Source organism: Danio aesculapii, chromosome 3 (assembly GCF_903798145.1).
Source record: "Danio aesculapii chromosome 3, fDanAes4.1, whole genome shotgun sequence".
NCBI lineage: Eukaryota > Metazoa > Chordata > Actinopteri > Cypriniformes > Danionidae > Danio > Danio aesculapii.
In genome coordinates this window covers 14,283,170-14,305,734 of record NC_079437.1, presented here as the reverse complement: position 1 = coordinate 14,305,734, position 22,565 = coordinate 14,283,170, and the positions used below count along the sequence as shown (strand labels likewise).

Below are 22,565 nucleotides of genomic sequence, written 5' to 3'. Positions count from 1 at the left end.
GAAGCTCCTTACGTCATTCATGTAAACAACATACCAAAATAAACAGGTCACAGATATTTGTTCTGATCTAATTACAGTTGAAGTCAGAATGAATTGTTTAAATATTTCCCAAATGATGTTTAACAGAGCAATGAATTTTCACAGTATGTCTGATAATATTTTTTTCTTCTGCAGAAAGTCTGTTTTTGTTTTATTTCGGCGTGAATAAAAGCAGTTTTAATTATTTTTAAATCCATTTTAAAGGACGAAATTATTCTTTTTTCCTGATAGTCTACAAAACAAACCATCATTATACAATGACTTTCCTAATTACCCTAACCTGCCTAATTAACCTAGTTAAGCCTTTAAATGTCACTTTAAGCTGTATAGAAGTGTCTTGAAAAATATCTAGTCAAATATTATTTACTATCATCATGGCAAAGACAAAATAAATCAGTTATTAGAAATGAGTTACTAAACGATTATGTTCAGAAATGTGTTGAAAAACATCACTCCATTAGACAGAAATTTGGGAAATAATAAACAGGGGGGCTAATAATTCAGGGGACTAATAACTCTGACTTCAACTGTACATCAAATTTACGTTAATTAAAACATTTAGACTTTAAATGGCTATGAAATAGGGCTGCACAACATAGCAATTCAGCATCGAACTATCGCAACATGAGAATTAAGCAATTAAAAAATATATTTAATCCATTTGGACACAAGAAATTACAAAGTTTGCCACTCTAAGATTAAATGTGTTTAATTATACAATGAAGACTCTATGGTGTTAATTTACATTTGATTATTGAATTTCCCAATACTGTTTTTCACCGTGCTGTTTATTTAATGTTTTACCTTTGCTTTATTGTTTTCATCTGTCATTTAATTTGTTTTATTTCGTGTATATACACCTTTTTTTAATATATATATATATATATATATATATATATATATATATATATATATATATATATATATATATATATACATAAGTTTTTTGCACATTCACTCCCCTAAAAAAGTCATCCCAATAAGTGTAACATTAGGAATTCTTTACAATAGATTGTGAAAATAATTTCAGAAGCATATTGCAAAACAAAAAAAGAAAATAATATATTATATTTATAAAAACATTAATATTGCATCGGCACCAATAGCCTAGTGCTTTACTGCACTGACATATAGCATCATAGTGCTCACAGTGACCTGAGTTCGATTCCCGGCTGGAGGTCCTTTGCCAACCCTTCCCCTCTCTCTGCTCCCAATACTTTCCTGTCTTTAACCTCTACTGTCCTATCCCAATTAAAGGTGGAAAAAACCCTAAAAAAAATAATAAAAGAAAACTAAATATTGCAATGTCAGTTTTTTTTTTTCAATCTCGTGCAGCCCTACTATGATTCATTGAAAAACTCAGTTAAAATATATTCTGACTCTTAATAGCTGTAAATGTGGCTATCAGTACTTATTTTCAGCTCTGCTCTGAGGCTCTGGTTAACAGCATCTATTGGAGAGGCGGGTATAAAGATAGTAAGGCTCAATCCGATTGGTCAAATCTGAATAAATAATCCATACATGCAACACAAAAGTGCTTAGCACATAAATAAATTTAATCACACCTCTCTGTGATGCAGAAATTGCATATTCCATTATTGCTATAATGACAATTGCACTATATATTTTTGCAACCCTAATTTTATTGCTCTTAAGTTTTGGAAAGAGCAGACACAGGATGTTAAGTATGAATTCTAGTGTGAATGTGTTGAGGGCCCGTGTTTGCACATGATATAATATAAAGCATATATAGCTGAAGGCAAAAATTCACAGTAATTAGTTTTTTAAATATTTCTCAAGTGATGTTTAACAGAGCAAGGAGATTGTCACAGTATATCCTAGTACATATTTTATTCTTCTTGAGAATTCTTATTCATTTATTTCAGCTGTATTAAAGGCAGTTTCTGATTTGAAAATTATTTAAGGTCAATATTATTAGCATGCCTAAGAAATGATTTTATTCAATAGGCTACAGAAAAACTGTTGTGCAGTGACTTGCCTACATAACCTAATGCCAAGTTCACACTGTGCGATTTCCAAAGTTGTCAAATCACCATTGTTTACACGCTGCATGACTATGGGGTGCGTTCAGTTGCTGCTGTGTTCACACTGCATGATGGATTAGTGACAGGAGGATACACACACACTGCATGGCTACACTAGTAACTAGGGCTGCACAATATAATGTTTCAACATCGATATCGCAATGTGTGCATCCGCAATAGTCACGTCGCAAGGATCTTCATTGTTGACTTTGCAGTGTAATTTTAACAACTCCATTAACAAAACCACAATGCATGCACCGTTTATTTAGCTTTCATCTTTGCTTTGTTGCATTTATCTATGCTTATAGTTTGTTTATTACATGTTATGCATGATTCACTCCCCTACAGAATCATCCCAGTCAATCAAAATTAATACATTCAGTAATGCATTGGGGACTGATTCTCACCATTAACTAGTTGCTTATTATTAAAAGTATGATCTTATTCTACAACCTCAATATCTAAATCAGGGGTTCTCAACCTTTTTCACTTCGGGGCCCACTTCTTTGTTTTTTGCTCATTTAAACCTTTATTTATTAATATATATTTATTAATATATATATTTATATATAATAATATATATAATAATATATATTTATAATATTTATTTATTAATATATATAAATAAATGTTATACATTAAAACTATATATATAATTAATATATTATAAAAAACATTGATTCAAAGAGAACCACAGGTCAACAGGGAAATTGCATAGGACCAGATTCTGCTTTAAACTGCACTGACTGAATATCTACTATTAAATATCTACTAAAAAATATACAGAAAAATGTAAAATACAGTAAAACATCCTAAATCTGTTGAAACGTGTCGATCTGATGGTTATAAAACACTTGCAGGACATTAATTTGCATAACTATGCGGATATTAAATAGTTCACACAAAAACACACAAAGAAAGACCTTCACTTCACGCATAGTTTGTGAAAAACTTCATCATGAGGCTGTTTTTGTGCCAAGTTTGAAGTAATCAACCAGAGAACAGGAGAAAGTGCATTACTTCGATCATTTTAATATGGCATATTAATATTGAAAACCAAAAAATATATCATAATATTGAGAGTTAGATTAAAGCTATCTCGCAGCCCACCTGAAAGATCGCTGAGGCACAGTAGCGGGCCGCGGCCCACCGGTTGAGAATCCCTGATCTAAACTACCTTAAGAATTAATAAGGAGCAAATTAGGAGTTTATTGAAGCAAATGGTTTGCTAAGAGCAAGAACCGAACCTTAAAATAAAGTGTTTCCATGTATAACAAAGTATATCGCAATATACATCACAGAAAAACTAAATAACGTAATATCAGATTATTTCCAATATCATGGAGCCCGACTTAAAACAATCAGCTACAACTGCCTCACAAACTCACTTAAGTGATAAGGAATTAAAACATGGAGCAAACTACCGTATTTGTACATCAGAATATAAAAGAATTTATTTCATTCTGCGAAAAATAGACCAGTTATGCTGAATCCCACAATGCAGAACTATTTAGTTCGTTTAAAATGTAATGGATCACTTTCTATGCATGTAGTTTTGTTAATGGTTTTCTCGCTGATGTATCTCACTTTTTTTTTTCATTTATTTTATTTATGTATAACAGGGGTGCCAAACTCTTTCCCTTTGCTTTCCTCTGTGCGCATCTTAACTTCTCCTATACACCACGTGTTAAACTCAGTGCCTGGAGAGCCGCAGCTCTGCACAGTTTAGTTTCAACCCAACTCCAACTTACTTATAGGTTTCAAACAGGCCTGATGGACGCAATTAGTTTGATCAGGTGTGTTAAATTAGGGTTGGAACTAAACTGTGCAGAGCTGCGGCTCTCCAGGAACTGAGTTTGAAACATGTGGTGTATAGGAGAAGTTAAGATGCGCACAGAGGAAAGCATATATTGCTGAAAAGGCACAGAATTTATAGTTATAAATGTGTGTGTAATCAGATGTATGATCTCTGACATGAATCTGATGTAAGTGCAATACTATTCAAAGAAATGAAAAAGATAATAATAAAAAGAGAAGTGATAAGGAAATGAAAATGACTCAAGGTCTCGTGTGAAATCAGAGTTGGGAATAAATTATTTTACAATGTGCTGCTGTTGTGACATGTTTCTGCTTTGTTAGTTTAATGTTAAAGCTTGTTTATTCTAATATTGGGGTCTATAACTTCTCTCCTAACTCTCCGCAGTCCTGTATCCTGCTCTCTCATTGGCTATAGGTCACCATCGATTTGTGTAGACAGGTAGATATTGAGCATGCCAAATATTTTTTGGTGTCATAAACCATTTTCTTAAATCACGTTTTTGATCATTTGCACTGCTTTATTGTCATTTGCGTTAATGAGTACTTCATTTTTCGCCAATTTCATAAAACGCGTCAGTGAGTGAAAATCAGGGCTAAAATCATGCAGTGTGAACTCGACATAACTCCACTTGGGCTTTTAAACTGCACTTAAAGCTGAATACTTGTATCTTTCAAAAAAACTAGTATAATATTATGTACTGTCAACACAGAAAAAACTAAAGAAATTAGTTATTAGAAATTAGTCATTAAAACTTATATGTTTAAAAAAATATGCACTTGAGAACTTCAAGTGTACACTACTTGACAAAGGTTGTGTCGTCATTCCCACTTGTAAGAGCAACAAAATAATAACTTGACTTCTAGTTGATCATTTGAAAAAGTGTCAGAAGGTAGATTTTTGATATGAATCATTTGTTGAACTGCATCCCAATCATCACAAATACTGCAGAAGACCTACTGGAGCCTGCATGGACCCAAGACTCTCATAGAAATCAGTCAAGTTTGGTGAAGGAAAAAATCATGGTTTCGGGTTACATTCAGTATGGGGGCGTGTGAGAGATCTGCACAGTGGATGGCAACATCAACAGCCTGAGGTATCAAAACATTTGTGCTGCCCCAAACCACAGGAGAGGGCAAATTCTTCAGCAGGATAGTGCTCCTTCTCATACTTCAGCCTCCACATCAAAGTTCCTGAAAGCAAAGAAGGTCAAGGTGCTCCAGGATTGGCCAGCCCAGTCACCAGACATGAACATTATTGAGCATGTCTGGGGTACGATGAAGGAGGAGGCATTGAAGATGAACCCAAAGAATCTTGATGAACTCTGGGAGTCCTGCAGGAACGCTTTTTTGGCCATTCCAGATGACTTTATTAATAAGTGATTTGAGTCATTGCAGAGATGTATGAATGCAGTCCTCCAAGCTCATGGGAGTCATACACAATATTAACTCTTTTCCCACTGCATAATGACTTTATATTCTATACTATACATTATTTCTGTTAAGTGACAAGACTTTTGTCTAAGCAAATTAAGACCTTACTGTCCAAATTAAATAATTAAAAATCAAGGCATGATCATATTTTATTTTGGTAAAGTAAGTGTAATCTAGAGGCCTTTGCCTTTCATATAAGCCACTTCTGATACCAAATGATCAACTAGAAGTCAAGTTATTATTTGTTGTTCCTAAAACTTGGATATGCGACAAGATCTTTGTCAGGTAGTGTATATAGGTTGTATATAGGCGTATATAGGTTGCTTTCGACTGCATCAAAACACAAATTATACTTCAGGCAACAAAATAAGCAAAGTCTAAAAAATAGAGCCCTTGATGATCAAATAAAACATCGTCAAAGATGCCAATGAGGTTAAATCTCCTACTGTTTAATGAAAATGTGACGCACCAAAGGCAGGGTACAGTAAAACTACACAGAGGGAGAAAAGAGAGGATTCATTCTTAAAACAGGTCTGTCTGTCTGTCCACCGCACGCTCGGTCCGTTAGGTCGGTCGCGGGAGCTCCGTGTGGGTGGCAGGTGACGGTTGGGGGGCCTGTGAGACAAGGAAGGGGCGGGACAGGCAAGGGAGGGGAAAGGAGTAGGAACTGGGGGCGCAAGTGCACCGGTGATTTCACTTTTAAAGTACAAAGAAAAGGGGAAAGATTCATTCAGAACGATAAGCTCGCCCCCCTGCCCAAAGCCTTTCCTCTCATCTATCCATCCATCCATCCGCTCGTCAATCTGTCCAATCAAAAACCGGTCAAAAGCAAAACGATGAAAAATCTTGACAGAGAGAGAGATGTGTTGCTGTTTGTTTTTGATCACTCTCTCTGTCGGTCCATGTGTTTATTGTGTGTGTAGGGTGTTTAGTAGTGCTTCTCACCTCCCTGTCGCGTATTTGTTTGTTTGTGTGTGTGTGTACATCAGTATCTGTATGCCTCTGTGTGTGTGTGGATCATACAGCGTACAGTTCATAGATCTTCTTGGCACAGTACGCGAGGGCCGCCAACGCTATCGTGTTGTGCAGTCTCTTTCTGTGCACGTCGTCCCGTCGGACCAGAACCACTGGCGTGGAGGAGGTGAGTGTGTGCAGGGGCAGCCGCGAGAGCTTCTGACTGTCGTACTCCACCTGGTACTTGCAGCAGGGGTCGAACTGCCAGGAGATGCCGTACAGCGTGGCACAGGCCAAGCTCAGAGCGCCAGCCGGCAGCGCCACGTAACGGGAGTATTCGACAGGGAGGGCTAGCGGCGTCAGGAGGCACGCGGCGCCGGCCAGGACTGCGGTTTTGTGCAGGCAGTTCCCCACGGCCACCCAGCGGGCGGTCTCGTCTCCGATCCGCGTGGGCTCGATCACGATGTAGCGGTACTGCGCCTCCAGAGCCTGCTCCAGCTCGTACTCGAACTGCTCCTGTGCATTCTCGCCGTTGTAGATCTCGTGGACGATGTAACACTCCGTGGCCGCCATCACTCCCCTGTAGCAAAGGAAAGAGAGGAGAGTTGATGTGAAAGTGTCCAATCCCACTTCAGATTCTGAAAGCTTACTGTTTTTAATGAGAGTTTACAGCAGGAGTGCTTAACCCTGTTCCTGGACATCTACCTTCTTGCAGAGTTCAGCTCCAACCCTTATCAAACACAACTGAAGCAACTAAGTAGGATCTAGAGGTAAAGACAGGTGCGTTTGGTCAAGGTTGCAGCTAAACTCTGCAGGAAGGTAGAAGGATTGAGAACCCCTGGTTTAGAGCTTATTGCCATATCAGCTGGGTAGATTTCATGACGAATAGATCAAATTTACAAATGGTTTACAGATAACACACTTCCATAACAATAGACATCAACACCATTAAATGATACAAGAGAGAAAAATATATATTTTTTTTAAAGATTTACATCCGATACATTTTTAAATGAATCCACATTTAAAATTTATTATTTTAAAGGGCACCTGTGATGAAAATCATCGTTTGTAAGCTGTTTGGACAAAACTGTGTGTAGGTATAGCGTGTCCAGTCATATTGGGGTGATATAAACACAATAAGTCTCTTTTTAAAAAATTTCCTGACGTTACAAATGGATCCAAATCCCTCCCATTTTGAGGCCCACAGCAACGTGACGTAGCAGTGTGGTTTCCCTGCCCACTGAATTGATTGACAGCCGCATATTAACATGTCTCTGTAGTAACCTGTATAATCATATCAACAAGACAGGACGTGCGCAAAGCAACTGAGATTAAAAGATCTGTTCAGCTCTCTGTGATCATCAAATGTGATCAAGAATGAGTTATACAAGTTTAAAACGTTTTTAAACCTCGTGTCAGTACAATTATAAAAGAAGACCGGTTTGAGGACATTAAATCAGGTTTATTTTGTAAATTAACATAACAGATATCCATACAGCAATAGATATACAACAAGTATCCAGTCACATTTGCCATGCAAAAACATTGCATAGTTAAATGTGCGCACTGTGTGTGTGTAACAACATTGTGTGTGACTCATCATTGCAGAAAAGCTTGACTGTGCTGTTTATCTGATGCAGCTGAGGCGGAGATTGAGGCCCACTCTGACAGGCACGTGGGAACAGTGGGCGGTGAGAACTAGCATTAAGAGGCACAGGCCAAAAAACAGCTTCATGGTGTTCAGAGCAGAAAATTCTAACATTCAGAAAACTATAATAAATAACCTGATGGGTGTTTTGAGCTGAAACTTTACAGACACAATCTGGAGAAACAAAAGACTAATCCTAAATCTTAAAAAAGGTGTAAAATAGGTGCCCTTTAAGACATATCATACTCCACTTTTTCATAAGAATTAAAACATATACAAGCATATGGAAGCATACACAATACGTCACTGCAAATGTGACGTAGTTTTGCATTTTATATCCGGTAGTGTTTATATGCATAACTTTTTTCCTATCGATTGGATTATTTCAGGTCCAAGCCACCCCTTTTCATCTGATTAATGTGTAATTAAGATCCATTTCTACTAGAATCTAGTCAGACATTTAAATAAAGGGGAGGCAAGCAAACGAGGCAAATTGCATGTAGCGGAAATAAAATTGTTAACAGTGACTTCTGATGATACATTGAGCTCTTAGAAAGTGAATTCAGTGACGTTTTAAACATTATTACCTTTGATTCACAGCCCCAGCAAACAGAAAAACATGAAAAAAATACGTTTTCACACCAGCGAAACCCTTTCTATGTTTTTGTGTAGGCTTATATTTTACAGTTCTTTAAAAAATACTCAAAAATGTCTCTGGTAATGTTTTCAAACAAATATATTTGATTTACCAAAGTCACACAAGTGGCAATTTCACATCTGTCACATCCATAACGGAGAGACGTCACATCCGTAACAGAGCGTTTTCCTCATTAATGCAAACCAATCCTTTTTGTTCTATAGAGAGACAACTCTTATACTTTTGACTAGCATTGTTTATTTTGAGTTGTGCAGTTTAATTCACAGAATTCCTACAAAGTATGTTTTATACTGTAGACTCGCAGATTTTTTTGGTCACATGCATAACGCATGTTTATTCCCCTCTTTTAAAGAATAAAAAATGTTTGCAGATTGATATTTTACTCATCCCATAACTCTGTGGTCAGTTGTTCTGGAAAATATAAACATTGTTGAAACATCTGTTAATGTATACTATCTATGTGAATTTATGTTTTGAGTTTTAAATGCAAATGTCACATCCATAAGGCTGGAATTGCTCATGTATGTATGTATGTATGCAATCTCATGCAAAAATCATTATGCGACAATACGTTATTTAAGGCTGTTGTGAACATATTCAAGACCATTTGCAAGGGCAGTGGAAATAAAAGTGAATATCAAATGGTCGAATAGGCACTGACTTGTATTTGAGCAATTCCATGCAAATGTCAATCTTGCCAAGAAAATAAATAAGTTATCAAAATACGGAAACTGTTTCTAAGTTTTTTTGTTTAAGCAAGTATTTTACAGTACTTTAGAAATACTCAAAAATGTCTCAGTCAATGTTTACAACCAACTATATTAAAAATAAAATCAATCATGTTTGATCTATAGAGAGACAACTCTTATTCTTTCGATTATCGTTATTTCTTTTGGGTTGTACAATTTAATTTACAGAATTTCTATAATGTTGTAGACTCTAAACTCACAGACTTTTTGGTCACATCCATAACGCATGTTCATTTTCCTTATTTAAAGTACAAAACATGTTTACAGATTGATATTTTTCTGGTCCCTTAACGCTGTGGTTGGTTGTTTTGGAAAATATAAACATATCTTTCAATATAATGTTAACGTATATTTTCTATGTGAAAGTATGTTTTGAGTTTTTACTGCAAATGTCACATCCATAAGGCTGGAATTGCTAATTTGTTTAATTTCGGACAACAGTTTCAGCTAAGATGTTTTTTTAACGTTCTACTGAAAACGTCCCCAATATTTACTGAATGGTTTGAAATTAACTTCAAACGTTGCTCCAAGTGTTTTCCAGTTTTCTCTAAAAGTATTTTAGAATGGGACACAGTCATTAGACATTTCTGAACTCAAGCTGAATGTATATCCTGGTGTTTGTGTGAGACGTGACATGTCTCGCGTTATCTACATCAGCCAGACCATCTGAGGCCTGAGTTACTAAAGAAACTTTTAAGCGGTTTGACGGAGCTGAAAGATTGAGCTGAAGTGTTTAAAATGTACAATAAACGCTCGTGTATGTTAATTAAACCCTGTCATTTCATTATTCCCACCATGATAGGAAATAACCAACCGTTAACTCACTCGATAAAGTTATTCGCGATCGCTCAGCATTTTGCTTCGGTCTAATAAATGTAACACTGCTGGTCAGTTTCACATGCTGTAGTTTAAATGACCACATTTTAAAATAGTATATAGTATGTCTGCCAGTTTTCGAGATATATACTCCAAATATGAAAGTTAGTGTAAAGCTAACTGTCCAGCTCTCCTTGAAAGCCGCTGTCATAGCTGTGAAGCGCTATTTTAACTTCTTGTTCTCGTGTCAAAAAGGTAACACACACTGCAAAACACACGACAGACCAATGGCAAGTTTTTAGATTTATCTGCGACAGAATGGACATTTTAGTGCTGCTCTCTGCACTTCTAATCGCTTGAGGGACCCAGGAGTCAGTAAGCTAATCAAAACAACACATGAGCTCCATTCAGATTATGTTTTTAGTGTTTGTGGCTGAACAAAACGCCAAAGGATTTGGTACGTTAACCATAATGAACTAACGCAGAAATTGCATGAAGCGTAAACATTTCGCGGTATCTATGAAGAAATAATGACAGTTTTTAGGCTAACTGACCTCTCCCTGTTGACTGGGACACCGCGCCTCCTTCCCAGCGACGCCATCTTGACAAAGCAACGGACTAGACTTGACGCAAAATTCGTCGAGGTGCACTATGGGTAATGTAGTTCGCTGCTCTAACTCCTGAAGGCTTTCAAGAACATCAAAGGCACTACAAATCCCGTGAACCAATTCAGCCGAGGACCCTACCACCTGAACCGAATATGTAACGATATTAATATTTGCTTTGTTTCGCCAACGGCAGTTGTTTGTAATACATGAAACACACTATTTGACGCAATAGAGTTGCAGTTGGATTAAATCTAGATATAATTCGAGACGCTGTAAAATCCATGCGCGTGGTTTTAAAAGTGACCAATCGAAAGCAAGGACAACACTATGGGGCTTTCAGTAGGACAAACCATTCCCAAAGCGCACGCAAACGCTGCTCCAAGAAAGTGTACCCTGGATATAATGATTGAACTGTTTGTAGCGCGTCCAAAACTTTCGTTCACGGACAGGATGGTGTTATAGAGAGGCCACTCACCCATAATGTGGTCTGTTCTGGTTTGTGTGTAGTGAGTCCCGTCCCCGTACGGCGCCCACGGAGCTGCTGCAAAGGGGAAACCGTGTTATAACAACTGCACGGCGCACACGTGCAGCTCTGTGCTCTCTGTCTCCCCCATTATCGACGGTCGCATGACATACAGGAGCAATAACAACACTTATTACAATGGTCATTAACATAGCGAGGTTATTATAGTTGTTTTTTATACCAATACTACATTTATATATTCAAAATTGCTGTAAATTTCAGTTTACATTTAGTCTTTAGCAGACGATTTTGTCCAAAGCAACTCACAATTGAGTGGGCATTCAGCAATTCAACAATTACAGAGGCAATACACTAGGGGAGTTTGGTTTCGTGTTATTTGGAGTGGACTCCAATTCTCGACCTCCTAATTTTGGAGTTGGTGGAATCTACTCAGGAATCGACTGTATTTACATTCACTTAAAATAGCGCAAGGATTAAACATGCCGAATCATATTGCGGTTTACACAATGCTACTGTGTCAAATTCCAGCTTTATGTAACCCCGCCGATCCTACGCCCCACAACCCGCTCCGAGCTGGTATCGAACTGGCAACCTTCCACATGGGAGTCGGGTGCTCTACCAAGGAGGCTAAAGACCATGGCCTCTAGCGTCTGTCGCTAGAGCACCTTTAGAGGTCCGAGGAGTGAGGTTTACCTGCACAGCACTTACTAGCTGGCCTTTCGTTACATTTACATTGTGCAGTTCTCCTCTGGTCCGACAAAACCAGCAGTTTAAATCATGTGCAGTCAAAATTAAATGGTTATCAGCCTACACTTTTTTCTACAGGATATTTTAATTGTCTAGTTTAGATAATTTAGGAAATTACATTGCAATCGTGGCGACAGAAAGGTAAAGCATTAATTTATTATCGAAATATTTAATGAAAATATGTGTAGCAGTTCATTTACAATAAAAAATAAACAACTGATCCTAAAGAAAATAAAAAACTTGTGTAAATATCTTCCATATATGTTTGATACTAGGCCTACAGAGTGAACAAAATAATCTGGCGTAGTGGACAGTCATGCAAGGTATGCCCCAAATCTGCGGTTGTTCATTTCTTTATTTCTTTTAACGGCAACAGACTGGAGTGTCTGTGTGGACTTTGCATTTTCTCCCCATGTTCACGTGGGTTTCCTCCTGGTGCTCCTGTTTACCCCGCAAGTCCAAAGACAGGACCGTAGTGTCCGTAGTGTATGTGTGTGAATGAGTGTGTATGAATGTTTCCCAGTGATGGGTTTTGCTGGATAAGTTGGCGGTTCATTCCGCTGTGGCACCCCCTGATTAATAAAGGGATTAACCCGAAAGAAAATGAATGAATGAATGAAATAAAACAAAAGCAGCGTGACAGACATGCCTCAAAGCATATTATAGGCCTATTGCACTCTCTCTCTCTCTCTCCCTCTCTCTCTCTCTCTGAGCCTAAATGTGATTTTTTTTAGTGTACTTTTAAATATATATGTTTGTTTTGTGCAGTTTTTTCATTGATTTGATAAGGGTGTGTTATTGGGACGGCATTCGCCAGAAGAAAAGGACTGAGACCTGTTCTTGAACACTTAACCTCGGCGATACTTTATTTAAAAATCTTCTTTTTGAAACGAATTTTGTATGGTATAATTTGTATCTTAATTTTAATGTATTTTTTGTAGATATCTACAAAATAAACACAAGAAGTGTTTGCACAAGATAACATTTGGAGTTGTGAGAAGAGTTTAGTTTAGTTTGGCTTATTAGTTTTGGTTTTTATAATTGGAACATGATGTTTCTATATAGTTTTTAAATGATTAGTTGGAGTTTTTCGAGTTTTACTGCTCTCCGTCTCCCCCATAATGATCACATGACATATGGAAGTAATATGAACACTTATTACAATGGTCATTAACATAGCAAGAGATCCCTGAGCTTATAAGATCCTCAAGCCCTGGGCTTCCTCCCGTTTGCAGGGCAAGAGGGGAGTTTGAGCTCAGGTAGATCTTCCCAAACTTGTTAATGGCTAAAGACAGATTGTAGTAATAGCTATACTCCTTATTAAGAGCTCGTCTATGGTGCCAATTTGGTATGGTCAAATTACTTATATCGCAGGTTTTTGGACTGTGGGAGGAAACTGGGAAACCCATGCTAGCACGGGGAGAACATGCAAACTCTGTACAGAAATGTCAACTTGTCAAGTAAGGACTTTTAACCAGTGACATTCTTGCTGTGAGGCAACAGTGCTGGGCTGTTGTGTAGCCCAATCTGGAAAAAGGAGGGAGAATGGGTGGGAGGGGTTATTCTTCAAGACGAAGATACTGAAGTAAGAAACTGGTTATTTATAGTGACTTAGGAGTCGTCTGATTGGTGAATCGTGTTAGCTAATGCGGGACCAGCCGTGGACAATCAAAAGCACATGCTCCTCTCGAAATTAGTTCATTTCTACAGAAACATCTGATGCACAACCTTGGACACACGGGGTGTTTCAGGTCTTGCAACAGACACCCTCCTCCAGGCAACCCAACAGAGTCTCATCAGACCCCGGTCTGTGTCCAAGTGGCATGCTACCGCCCCCTCAGTTCCTCCCTCTTTAACCAGAGCCTTCTGGATGCTTTCTCCGCTGCCTCCAAGTTGTTTCTTATGGCTCTTCTTCGGTTGGCACCTGTTATTCCCACTGTATCATAGGCGTTGTTCAGGGTGTAGCTGGCAAATCCCCTACTGCTCACTTCCACTGGCATACACCTGGTCCTCCACCCAATTGTCTGACACTGCTTCACCAGCTCCGGATATTTTTCCTTCTTTCTCTCCTGAGCCTCCTCCATCCTCCCCTCCCAGGACAATGTTAGCTCTAGCAGGATTAGTTGTCTTGTGGCCTCAGAGACCAAGATCATGTCAGGTCTCAATGTGGACTGGGTGATGTGTGGTGGAATCTTCAGTTGCCTCTCTAGGTCAACTGACATCACCCAGTCTCTGGCCGTGGAGAGCAACCCAGCAGGGCAGCTCTTTGATGTTTTCTCTGGCCTTTGTCCTTCCTTAATGAAGTGAATGGCATTGGCTGTGGTTTGGCGGTATTGGCTGTCCTTGATACCCTTGCTGATTGCCTCAGCAATGGATTTAAGGACCTGATCGTGTCTGCATCAATACCGACCCTCACCTAGTGCCTTGGAGCAGCTGCTCAAGATGTGTTCTAGTGTCCCTGGCTTGGAACACAGCGGGCATGCAGGTGTCTATGTGTACAGGTTAGATGGGCTGGGAAGAATGTTGTAGACCCCTTGGATCAAAAACCTGATTCCCAGGTTGTTCCACGTCCAGATGTCCTTCCAGGTGACATTCCGCTCCATCGCCTGCTCCCACTTCATCCAGGCACCTTACTACTGCATGGCCACTGCTCTGCTGGTTCTCTCCTCTTCAAATATAAACAAACTTCACTTAGTTTTAGTTTGACTTCATTATTTATTTACAAAATTGAAGATATCTTGCTAATTTTCCCAATGCAGTCAATAATGCATCACACTCACAAACCAAGTTATATCTTAATGTTTGTTTTTTATTATTCAAATACATAAACAGTAATATTAAGAGTACATAAATGTGTAAAAACAGATGAACTTCAGGCATTTTTAGTTAGAATTACATCATAAACTGACGTATGACAGAGCCTGGTTGTTTTGCTTGAAATATTTGACCTTGGTTATTATCTCCAGCAACAGTATGGTCATCGATGGGGTCATGGTCACTTTCAAGTCAGCACAGAATATGGCAAGCGAACAACCGTTCTTGCTCAAGGCAGTTCGCAGACTGACTTTTCATTAGCCCCTGGGAATTATGGGAGTGCCTGACACACACTGACATTCACACACTCGAACTCAGTCATTCAACATACGGCGCACACACACACACATCCATCCACATGTAACAGAATCCTCTGAGACACGGTTTCTCAACTCCAGCCTTCAAGATCCACTTTACTGCAGGGTTTAAGGGTTAGTTCACTCAAAATTAATATTAGCTCATGACCCCTTAACACAACTGGAGTCGTTTAAAAGGAACATGTCACTTTTGTTTTTGGAAATAAGCTCATCCTAGAGTTAACCTGTTGATTTTACCACTTTTAGAAATTCATTTAGCCAATCTTCGGGTCTGGCGGGAGCACTTTTTAACTTAGCTTAGCTTAGATAATTGAATCTGATTAGACCATTAGCATCTCGCCCGTAAAATAAAAAAGATTTTCCTATTTAAAGTTTGACTCTTCTTCATGCAAGTCAATAAAAAAATGAAACGTTGCTATTTCCTAGCCTTATATATGGCTAGTAATTACAGCGCTCCACTTTTTCCACATTTTTTATGTTACAGCCTTATTCCAAAATGGCTCAAATTTGCCAAAATTCTACACACAATACCCCATTATGACAATGTGAAAAAAGATTTTTTGAAATAGTTGCAAATTTATTAAAAATAAAAAAACCTGAAAAATCACATGTACAGAAGTATTCACAGCCTTTGCTCAATACTTTGTTGATGCACCTTTGGCAGCAATTACAGCCTCAAGTCTTTTGGAATATGATGCCACAAGCTTGGCACACCTGTCTTTGGGAATTTCTACCCATTCCTCTTTGCAGTACCTCTCAAACTCTATCAGGTTGGATGGGAAGCGATGGTGTGCAGCCATTTTTCAGTTCTCTCCAGAAATGTTTAATAGGATTTAGGTTTGGGCTCTGGCTGGGACACTCAAGGGCATTCACAGAGTTGTTGTGAAGCCACTCCATTGATATTTTGGTGGTGTGCTTTGGGTCATTGTCCTGCTGAAGAACCGTCGCCCCAGTCTGAGATCAAGAGCACTCTGAATAGGTTTTCATTCAGGATGTCTCTGTACATTGCTGCATTCATCTTTCCATCTGTCCTGACTAGTCTTCCAGTTCCTGCTGCTGAAAAACATCCCCACAGCATGATGCTGCCACCACCATGCTTCACTGTATTCACATATTCACACGGCTTCATGGTATTACCCTGGTGATGAGCGGTGCCTGGTATTCACTCCAAAGAGTTCAATTTCAGTCTCATCAGACCAGAGAATTTTGTTTCTTATGGTCTGAGAGTCCTTCAGGTGCCTTTTGGCAAAATCCAGGTGGGGAGTGGCTTCTGTCTGTCCACTCTACCATACAGGGCTGATTGGTGGATTGCTGCACAGATGGTTGTCCTTCTGTAAGGTTCTCCTCTCTCCACAGAAGAAAGCTGGAGCTTAGAAAGAGTGACCATCAGGTTATTGATCACCTCCCTGACTAAGGCTCTTCTCCCCCGATCACACAGCTTAGATGGCTGGCCAGCTCTAGCAAGAGTCCTGCTGGTTCCAAACATCTTCCACTAACGGATGATGGAGGCCACTGTGCCCACTGGAACTTTCAGAGCAGCAGAAATTTTTCTGTAACCTTCCCCAGCCTTGTGTCTTGAGACAATCCTGTTTCGGAGGTCTACAGACAATTCCTTTGTCTTCATGCTTGGTTTGTGCTTTGACATGCACTGTCAACCCTGGGACCTTATATAGACAGGTGTACGCCTTTTCAAATCATGTCCAATCAACTGAATTTACCACAGGTGACCTCCAATTAAGCTGCTGAAACACCTCAAGAATGATCAGCAGAAACAGAATGTACCTGAGCTCAATTTAGCGCTTCACGGCAAAGGCTGTGAATACTTCTGTACATGTGATTTTTCAGGTTTTTTATTTGTAATAAATTTGCAACAATTTCAAAAACTTTTTTTTTTCACGTTGTCATTATGGGGTATTGTGTGTAGAATTGAGGAAATTAATGAATTTAATACATTTTGAAATAAGGCTGTAACATAAAATAAATGTGGTAAATTAATTAATGCCATTGTATAATAGATGCTAATGGTCTAATCCGATTCAATGATTTATGCTAAGCTTAGCTAACAGTGAATATTTGAATGTTTGTAACTTATACAATGTATGACAGTGAGCAAAGTTACACAAAATTGTTCATAAAGGTTCCAGACTATGTAATTATTGTATTTGACCATAATTATTTTGTTAAGCTGCCGCAGGATCTGCAGGTCTTGGGTTAAAACTAAAATAGAAAAAAGGTAACTAATGTTTACTGCTGTATTGTATGCAATTTTTCTTTTCCTTCAATAAAAAAAACTGTTCATTAAGTTGTAAATAGGGATTTTTGACTTTAAAAAGCACATCAACTCACTACAGGACTTTTATTCACCTGTCTGAGCCATGTACGGTCCTGTTAATTACAGATGGATGCACTTCATTGGTCTTGTTTTGGACTGTTAAAGAAAAAACACTCAGCCATTGCTGTTAAACGACCCAGGACAGTTATTTTTATCTAACTACCATCGTATTTGACTAAATGATTCAACTCATATACACCTATGATGCCTTGAGGGAGAGTAAATCATGCGCTAATTTAAATTTTTGGGTGAACTACCCCTTTAACGTGCCTGCATCTGTACAGTAATCCTGAAGGCCTTTATCAGCTGATTCAGGTGTTGGATCAGAAATGGAGGACAAGTGGATCTCAAGTCCCAGATCTGAGAAGCTCTGCTCTATCCAGAGGTGCTTTATTGTTATTTATAAAGTGTGCATCCTGAGAGGTTCAGTCCTGCGAATACATGGGCAGGCGATTGTCTCCAGAGCCCGAGCTCTTCACTGGCCTTAGTACACACAAGATCAGCCTAGATCATGCACAGAATTCAACGGCGGGACGATTTGATTGTGGCGTCCCTAAAACTCCAGGCTGAGTGTGCATGTGGGTGTAACATAATTGTGTGTGTGTATCTCGCTTATCAGCACCATTGAATCTGAAGGCGCGGAGCCAGAAAGGCATATGGAGTCTAATGTCACCCTTACGATCATATAAAACCACTGGTTTTTGGGAGTTCATAGTGGCGGTCGTAATCCTCTCACTTCTGTGGATTGGCTTTAGAGTCCACTTGAGTAACTGGGAGTCAAAAACCCACCTCAAATTCCACACGCTCCTCTTTCCTAAGAAAAACGTTTACACAGCTTTGTAGTTTCAGATCTTTTCCCCTCCTTCAGTCACATTCACTCTCGCAAACACACACAAAAAGTAAACCTCTTTCTTTTGTGGAGTTTCAAGACAGATTAGGGACACCCAACAGATACCCATCCCACCCAATCCCAGTTGATCCTGATAGAATTGAGAGATCCTCAACGTGTTCAGTGGAGGATGCGCTCCAAGTATTGCGGGTGAGGATTTTCCTTGACAAATTTCTGGATGTACCAGCAGGTTAAATGGGCCTTTAGGTCCTCCTCGACTACAAAATCCATTGCAGCCTAAGAGGAAAAGAAATTACAAATCTAATATTAATGCACACCACCATTAAATATAGTTAAACATTATTATTTACTATTCAATTCATCTTTATTTCTATCACGCCTTTATAATGTAGAATTTGTCAAAGCAGCTTCACATAGAAGTTCTAGTAAATTGAAACTGTGTCAGTCCAGTTTTCAGAGTTGAAGTTCAGTTCAGTGTGGTTTAATTTTTACTGCTGAAAGTCCAAACACTGAAGAGCAAATCCATCAATGTGCAGCTTCCCAAGTCCCAAAACCAAGCAAGCTAGTGGCAAGAACAAAACTTCACTAATTGAGGAAAGTGAAGGGAAAACTACACAGCTACAGTTTAGGATACTTGATTCTGATTGGTCAATCATGCCACACAGCAGTTTACTATGCCACAATAAAAACTGATAAATAAACTAATTTACCGAAAGCTTCCTGCAATCGTTTCAAATAGTGGAAGAGGTCTGTGGAAGTTTTTTTTTACAAAAATGCATTCAAAAGATGTACTTTTGAAATAATAAGTTGGCAAAGGCTGAGGTTATCAATAATGAAACATTTTATCTAACGCATTAGGTTAAACAATAATAAAACACATTAGTAAAAAAGGAACTATATACACTCAATGGCCACTTTATTAGGTACATTAATGCTAATTAATGCTGCTCATTAATGCTAATTTCCAATCAGCCAATCACATGGCAGCAACTCAATGCATTTAGGCATGTAGACATGGTCAAGACGATGTGCTGCTGTTCAAACCGAGCATCAGAAAGGGGAAGAAATGTGATTTAAGGGACTTTGAACGTGACATGGTTGTTGGTGCCAGACAGGCTGGTCTGGGTATTTCAGAAACTGCTGATCTACTGGGATATTCAAGCACAACCATTTCTAGGGTTTACAGAGAATGGTCAGAAAAAGATACAATATTTAGTGAGCGGCAGTTCTGTGGGCCTCTGGGCCAGAGGAGAATGGCCAGACTGGTTCCAGCTGATAGAAAGTCAACAGTAACTCAAATAACCACAACAGAGGTATGCAGAAGAGCATATTTGAATGCACAACACATCCATCATTAAAACTTGAGGCGGATGGGCTACAGCAGCAGAAGACCACACTAGGTGCCATTCCTGTCAGCAAAGAACAGAAAACTGAAGCTACAATTCACACAGGCTCACCAAAATTGGACGATAGAAGATTGAAAAAACGTTGCCTGGTCTGATGAGTCTCCATTTCTGCTCCAAAATTCAGATGGTAGGGTCAGAATTTGGCATCAACAACATTAAGGCATGGATCCATCCTGCCTTTTATCAATGCTTCAGGCTGGTGGTGGTGGTGTAATGGTGTGGGGGATATTTTCTTGGCACAATTTGGACCCATTAATACCAATTGAGCATTGTGTCAACACGACAGCATACCTGAGTATGCAGTTGCGGACTGTGTCCATCCCTTTACGACCGTAGTGTACCCATCTTCTGAAGACTACTTCCAGCAGGATAACGCACCATGTCATAAAGTGCAAATCATCTCAGACTGGTTTCTTAAACATGACAATGAGTTCACTGTACTCAAATGGCCTCCACAGTCAACAGATCTCGATACAATAGAGCACCTTTGGGATGTGGTAAAATGGGAGATTCACATCATGGATGTGCAGCTGACAAATCTGCAGCAACTGCGTGGTGCTATCATGTCAATATGGACCAAAATCTCTGAGGAATATTTCCAGTACCTTGTTGAATCTATGCCACGAAGGATTAAGGCAGTTCTGAAGGCAAAATGGGGTTCAACCCGGTACTAGTAAGGTGTACCTAATAAAGTGGTCAGTGAGTGTATATTACAGAATAACAAAATAAAGCAATGTTAGATTTTTCCAATATTTTTCATCTAACCTAATTAACCCTCATAAGCATTTAAATTGCACTTTAATCTACTAGTAATTTGAGAAATAACTAATATTGTCATCATGACAAAGACAAAAACAAATCAGTTATTAGAAATTAGTAATTAAAAGTAATGTTTTTTTAAAAATCAGCTATTTGGTAAATATCTGAAAAACAATTACACTTTTACTGTAAAGATAATTTTGTCCACATCTGTGCATTAATCCTTATGTACAGTATAAACTGATTTGATCTCGCATAACCTTCTACAACCTTGGCCAGGTGTTTGGCGATCTCTCGTCCTCTGTAAGCTTCAGGGACCTCCGTGTGCTGCAAATCCACCGTCTTCTTGCCCACATATTCATACAGCAGCACAGCCCTGTCATGGGAGCCTTCAACATGCAAAGCAACAGACGCAAATATATTAGTCGACATGCAGTAAAGAGTACATTTAATGAGCGTAAAAACATAGCCACACAAAATACGTGACGGTGCGATGATGTCGATCGTTTCAACATTTTCCGAGGAAACAGCAGAGGGGTGGTGGGTTCTCTCGGGAAAAAAACGTAATTTCTATGTATACAGACTGCTCATTTTCATGTGAAACCTCATAAGAAACACGTCGTGTCTGTTCCTGTAAACCATGCTGAGGTAATGTGACAGAAACGCGTCGACAAGGGCTTGTTTTGTACGTCCAGAAACCATCGACGATGATGGAACAGGAAGTAGCCAAAAACAAAGTCTGAATGGGATGGTTAGCAGACAGGCTAGCAACTTAGTTTACAATTCATTCAGAAGTAAACAAGGCTTTAATCGAAGCAAAAACCGCGACGAGTGATATGATAGATTTAAGTTAGTGCGTCAAAACAAAACAACGAAAATGTAAACACTGGTCGCGTGAATCCTACAAATAAAGGGGTTTTCACACAAAAACTTGACATTTTGCCATCCGTTACTTGTTCCAAGCCTGTTTAATAATTAGAATTCTGTCTAACACAAAATAAGATATTCCGAAGAATGTTGGAAACCAGTAACCATTGACTTCTATTTTTATTCCAACTAAGGAAGTCAATGGTTACCAGTTTTCAGCTTTATGCAAAAAATCTTCTTTTGTCTGATAAACAAGCTAATAAAGGGTTGGAACCATTCAAATTTGCATAAATAATAAGTAAATTTGCGTATTTTGGGGTGAACTATCCCTTTATATGTGCTTGTTAAAATGTTACAGCAACTCAGATATTTATCATCAAGCTAAAACAAAACAAGCTGGTAGGAAAAGAAAAAAATTAGCAAAACAACTAGTTCATGTCAAATTTAATCGAGTATCGAAGCGATATTTATGTAAACAACGAAGTGACGTCAACGATTTTACCAGAACGGATTTATTTATGTATCAAGTTTACCAATGATGTGGAGTAAAATATAATAAACAAAAGGGACATTTTTGCAGGCGAATGCACGGTGGTTTGTTCTCCTCCTCCCCCCGCGACCACCACCATCTCGTTTTCTGACGCATATAAATACTAATACTGACCGTTCAAACGGATGCTGAATTGTCGTCTCTTCTTGTCGTGCTCCACCCGGAGACGAGTGCTGATATCGAGGACGTTTATCTGTGCAGCCTGGGCCATGTCTGCTGTCTGGGGAAGCTGTGTGTGTCACTGTGCCACGGCTGATCCGACTGCATTCATGCCTAGCTGAGGACAGGACGAACATCTGATCCAGCGAAAACACGCAATCCACGGAAATCAGCTGTGAAGTCACGTGCTCGGCGCTGACCAATCAGGGAGGACGTGTTGTTTTGGTGCGCGGTCTCTTTAAAGAGTCCCGCTGTTTGGCCGCCAGATGGAGACGCGCGCATGTTTGCTGTTTATTCATTAATTTTCCTTCGGCTTAGTCCCTTTATTCATCCACAGCGGAATGAACCGCCAACTTATCCAGCATATGTTTACTCAGCGGATGCGCTTCCAGCTGCAACCCGATACTGGGAAACGTCCATACACACATTTATTCACACTCATACACTACGGCCAATTCAGCTTATTCAATTCACCTATAGCACATGTCTTTTGGACTGTGGGGGAAACCGG

At 39.0% G+C, this 22,565-nt stretch overlaps 2 protein-coding genes across 2 annotated transcripts; both read right to left on the bottom strand.

Annotated features, from left to right (window-relative positions):
* Positions 1 to 5,761: 5,761 nt before the first annotated feature.
* tmem11 (transmembrane protein 11) lies at positions 5,762 to 10,822 on the bottom strand. Its single transcript, XM_056450313.1, has 2 exons — positions 10,716 to 10,822; positions 5,762 to 6,867 (listed from the first exon to the last, which is right to left on the bottom strand). The coding sequence occupies exons 1-2, from the start codon at positions 10,760 to 10,762 to the stop codon at positions 6,351 to 6,353; spliced, it is 564 nt and encodes a 187-aa protein (XP_056306288.1). The 5' UTR covers positions 10,763 to 10,822; the 3' UTR covers positions 5,762 to 6,350.
* A 3,966-nt stretch (positions 10,823 to 14,788) lies between these two features.
* natd1 (protein NATD1) lies at positions 14,789 to 22,236 on the bottom strand. Its single transcript, XM_056453211.1, has 3 exons — positions 22,010 to 22,236; positions 20,749 to 20,867; positions 14,789 to 18,589 (listed from the first exon to the last, which is right to left on the bottom strand). The coding sequence occupies exons 1-3, from the start codon at positions 22,104 to 22,106 to the stop codon at positions 18,473 to 18,475; spliced, it is 333 nt and encodes a 110-aa protein (XP_056309186.1). The 5' UTR covers positions 22,107 to 22,236; the 3' UTR covers positions 14,789 to 18,472.
* Positions 22,237 to 22,565: the final 329 nt, after the last annotated feature.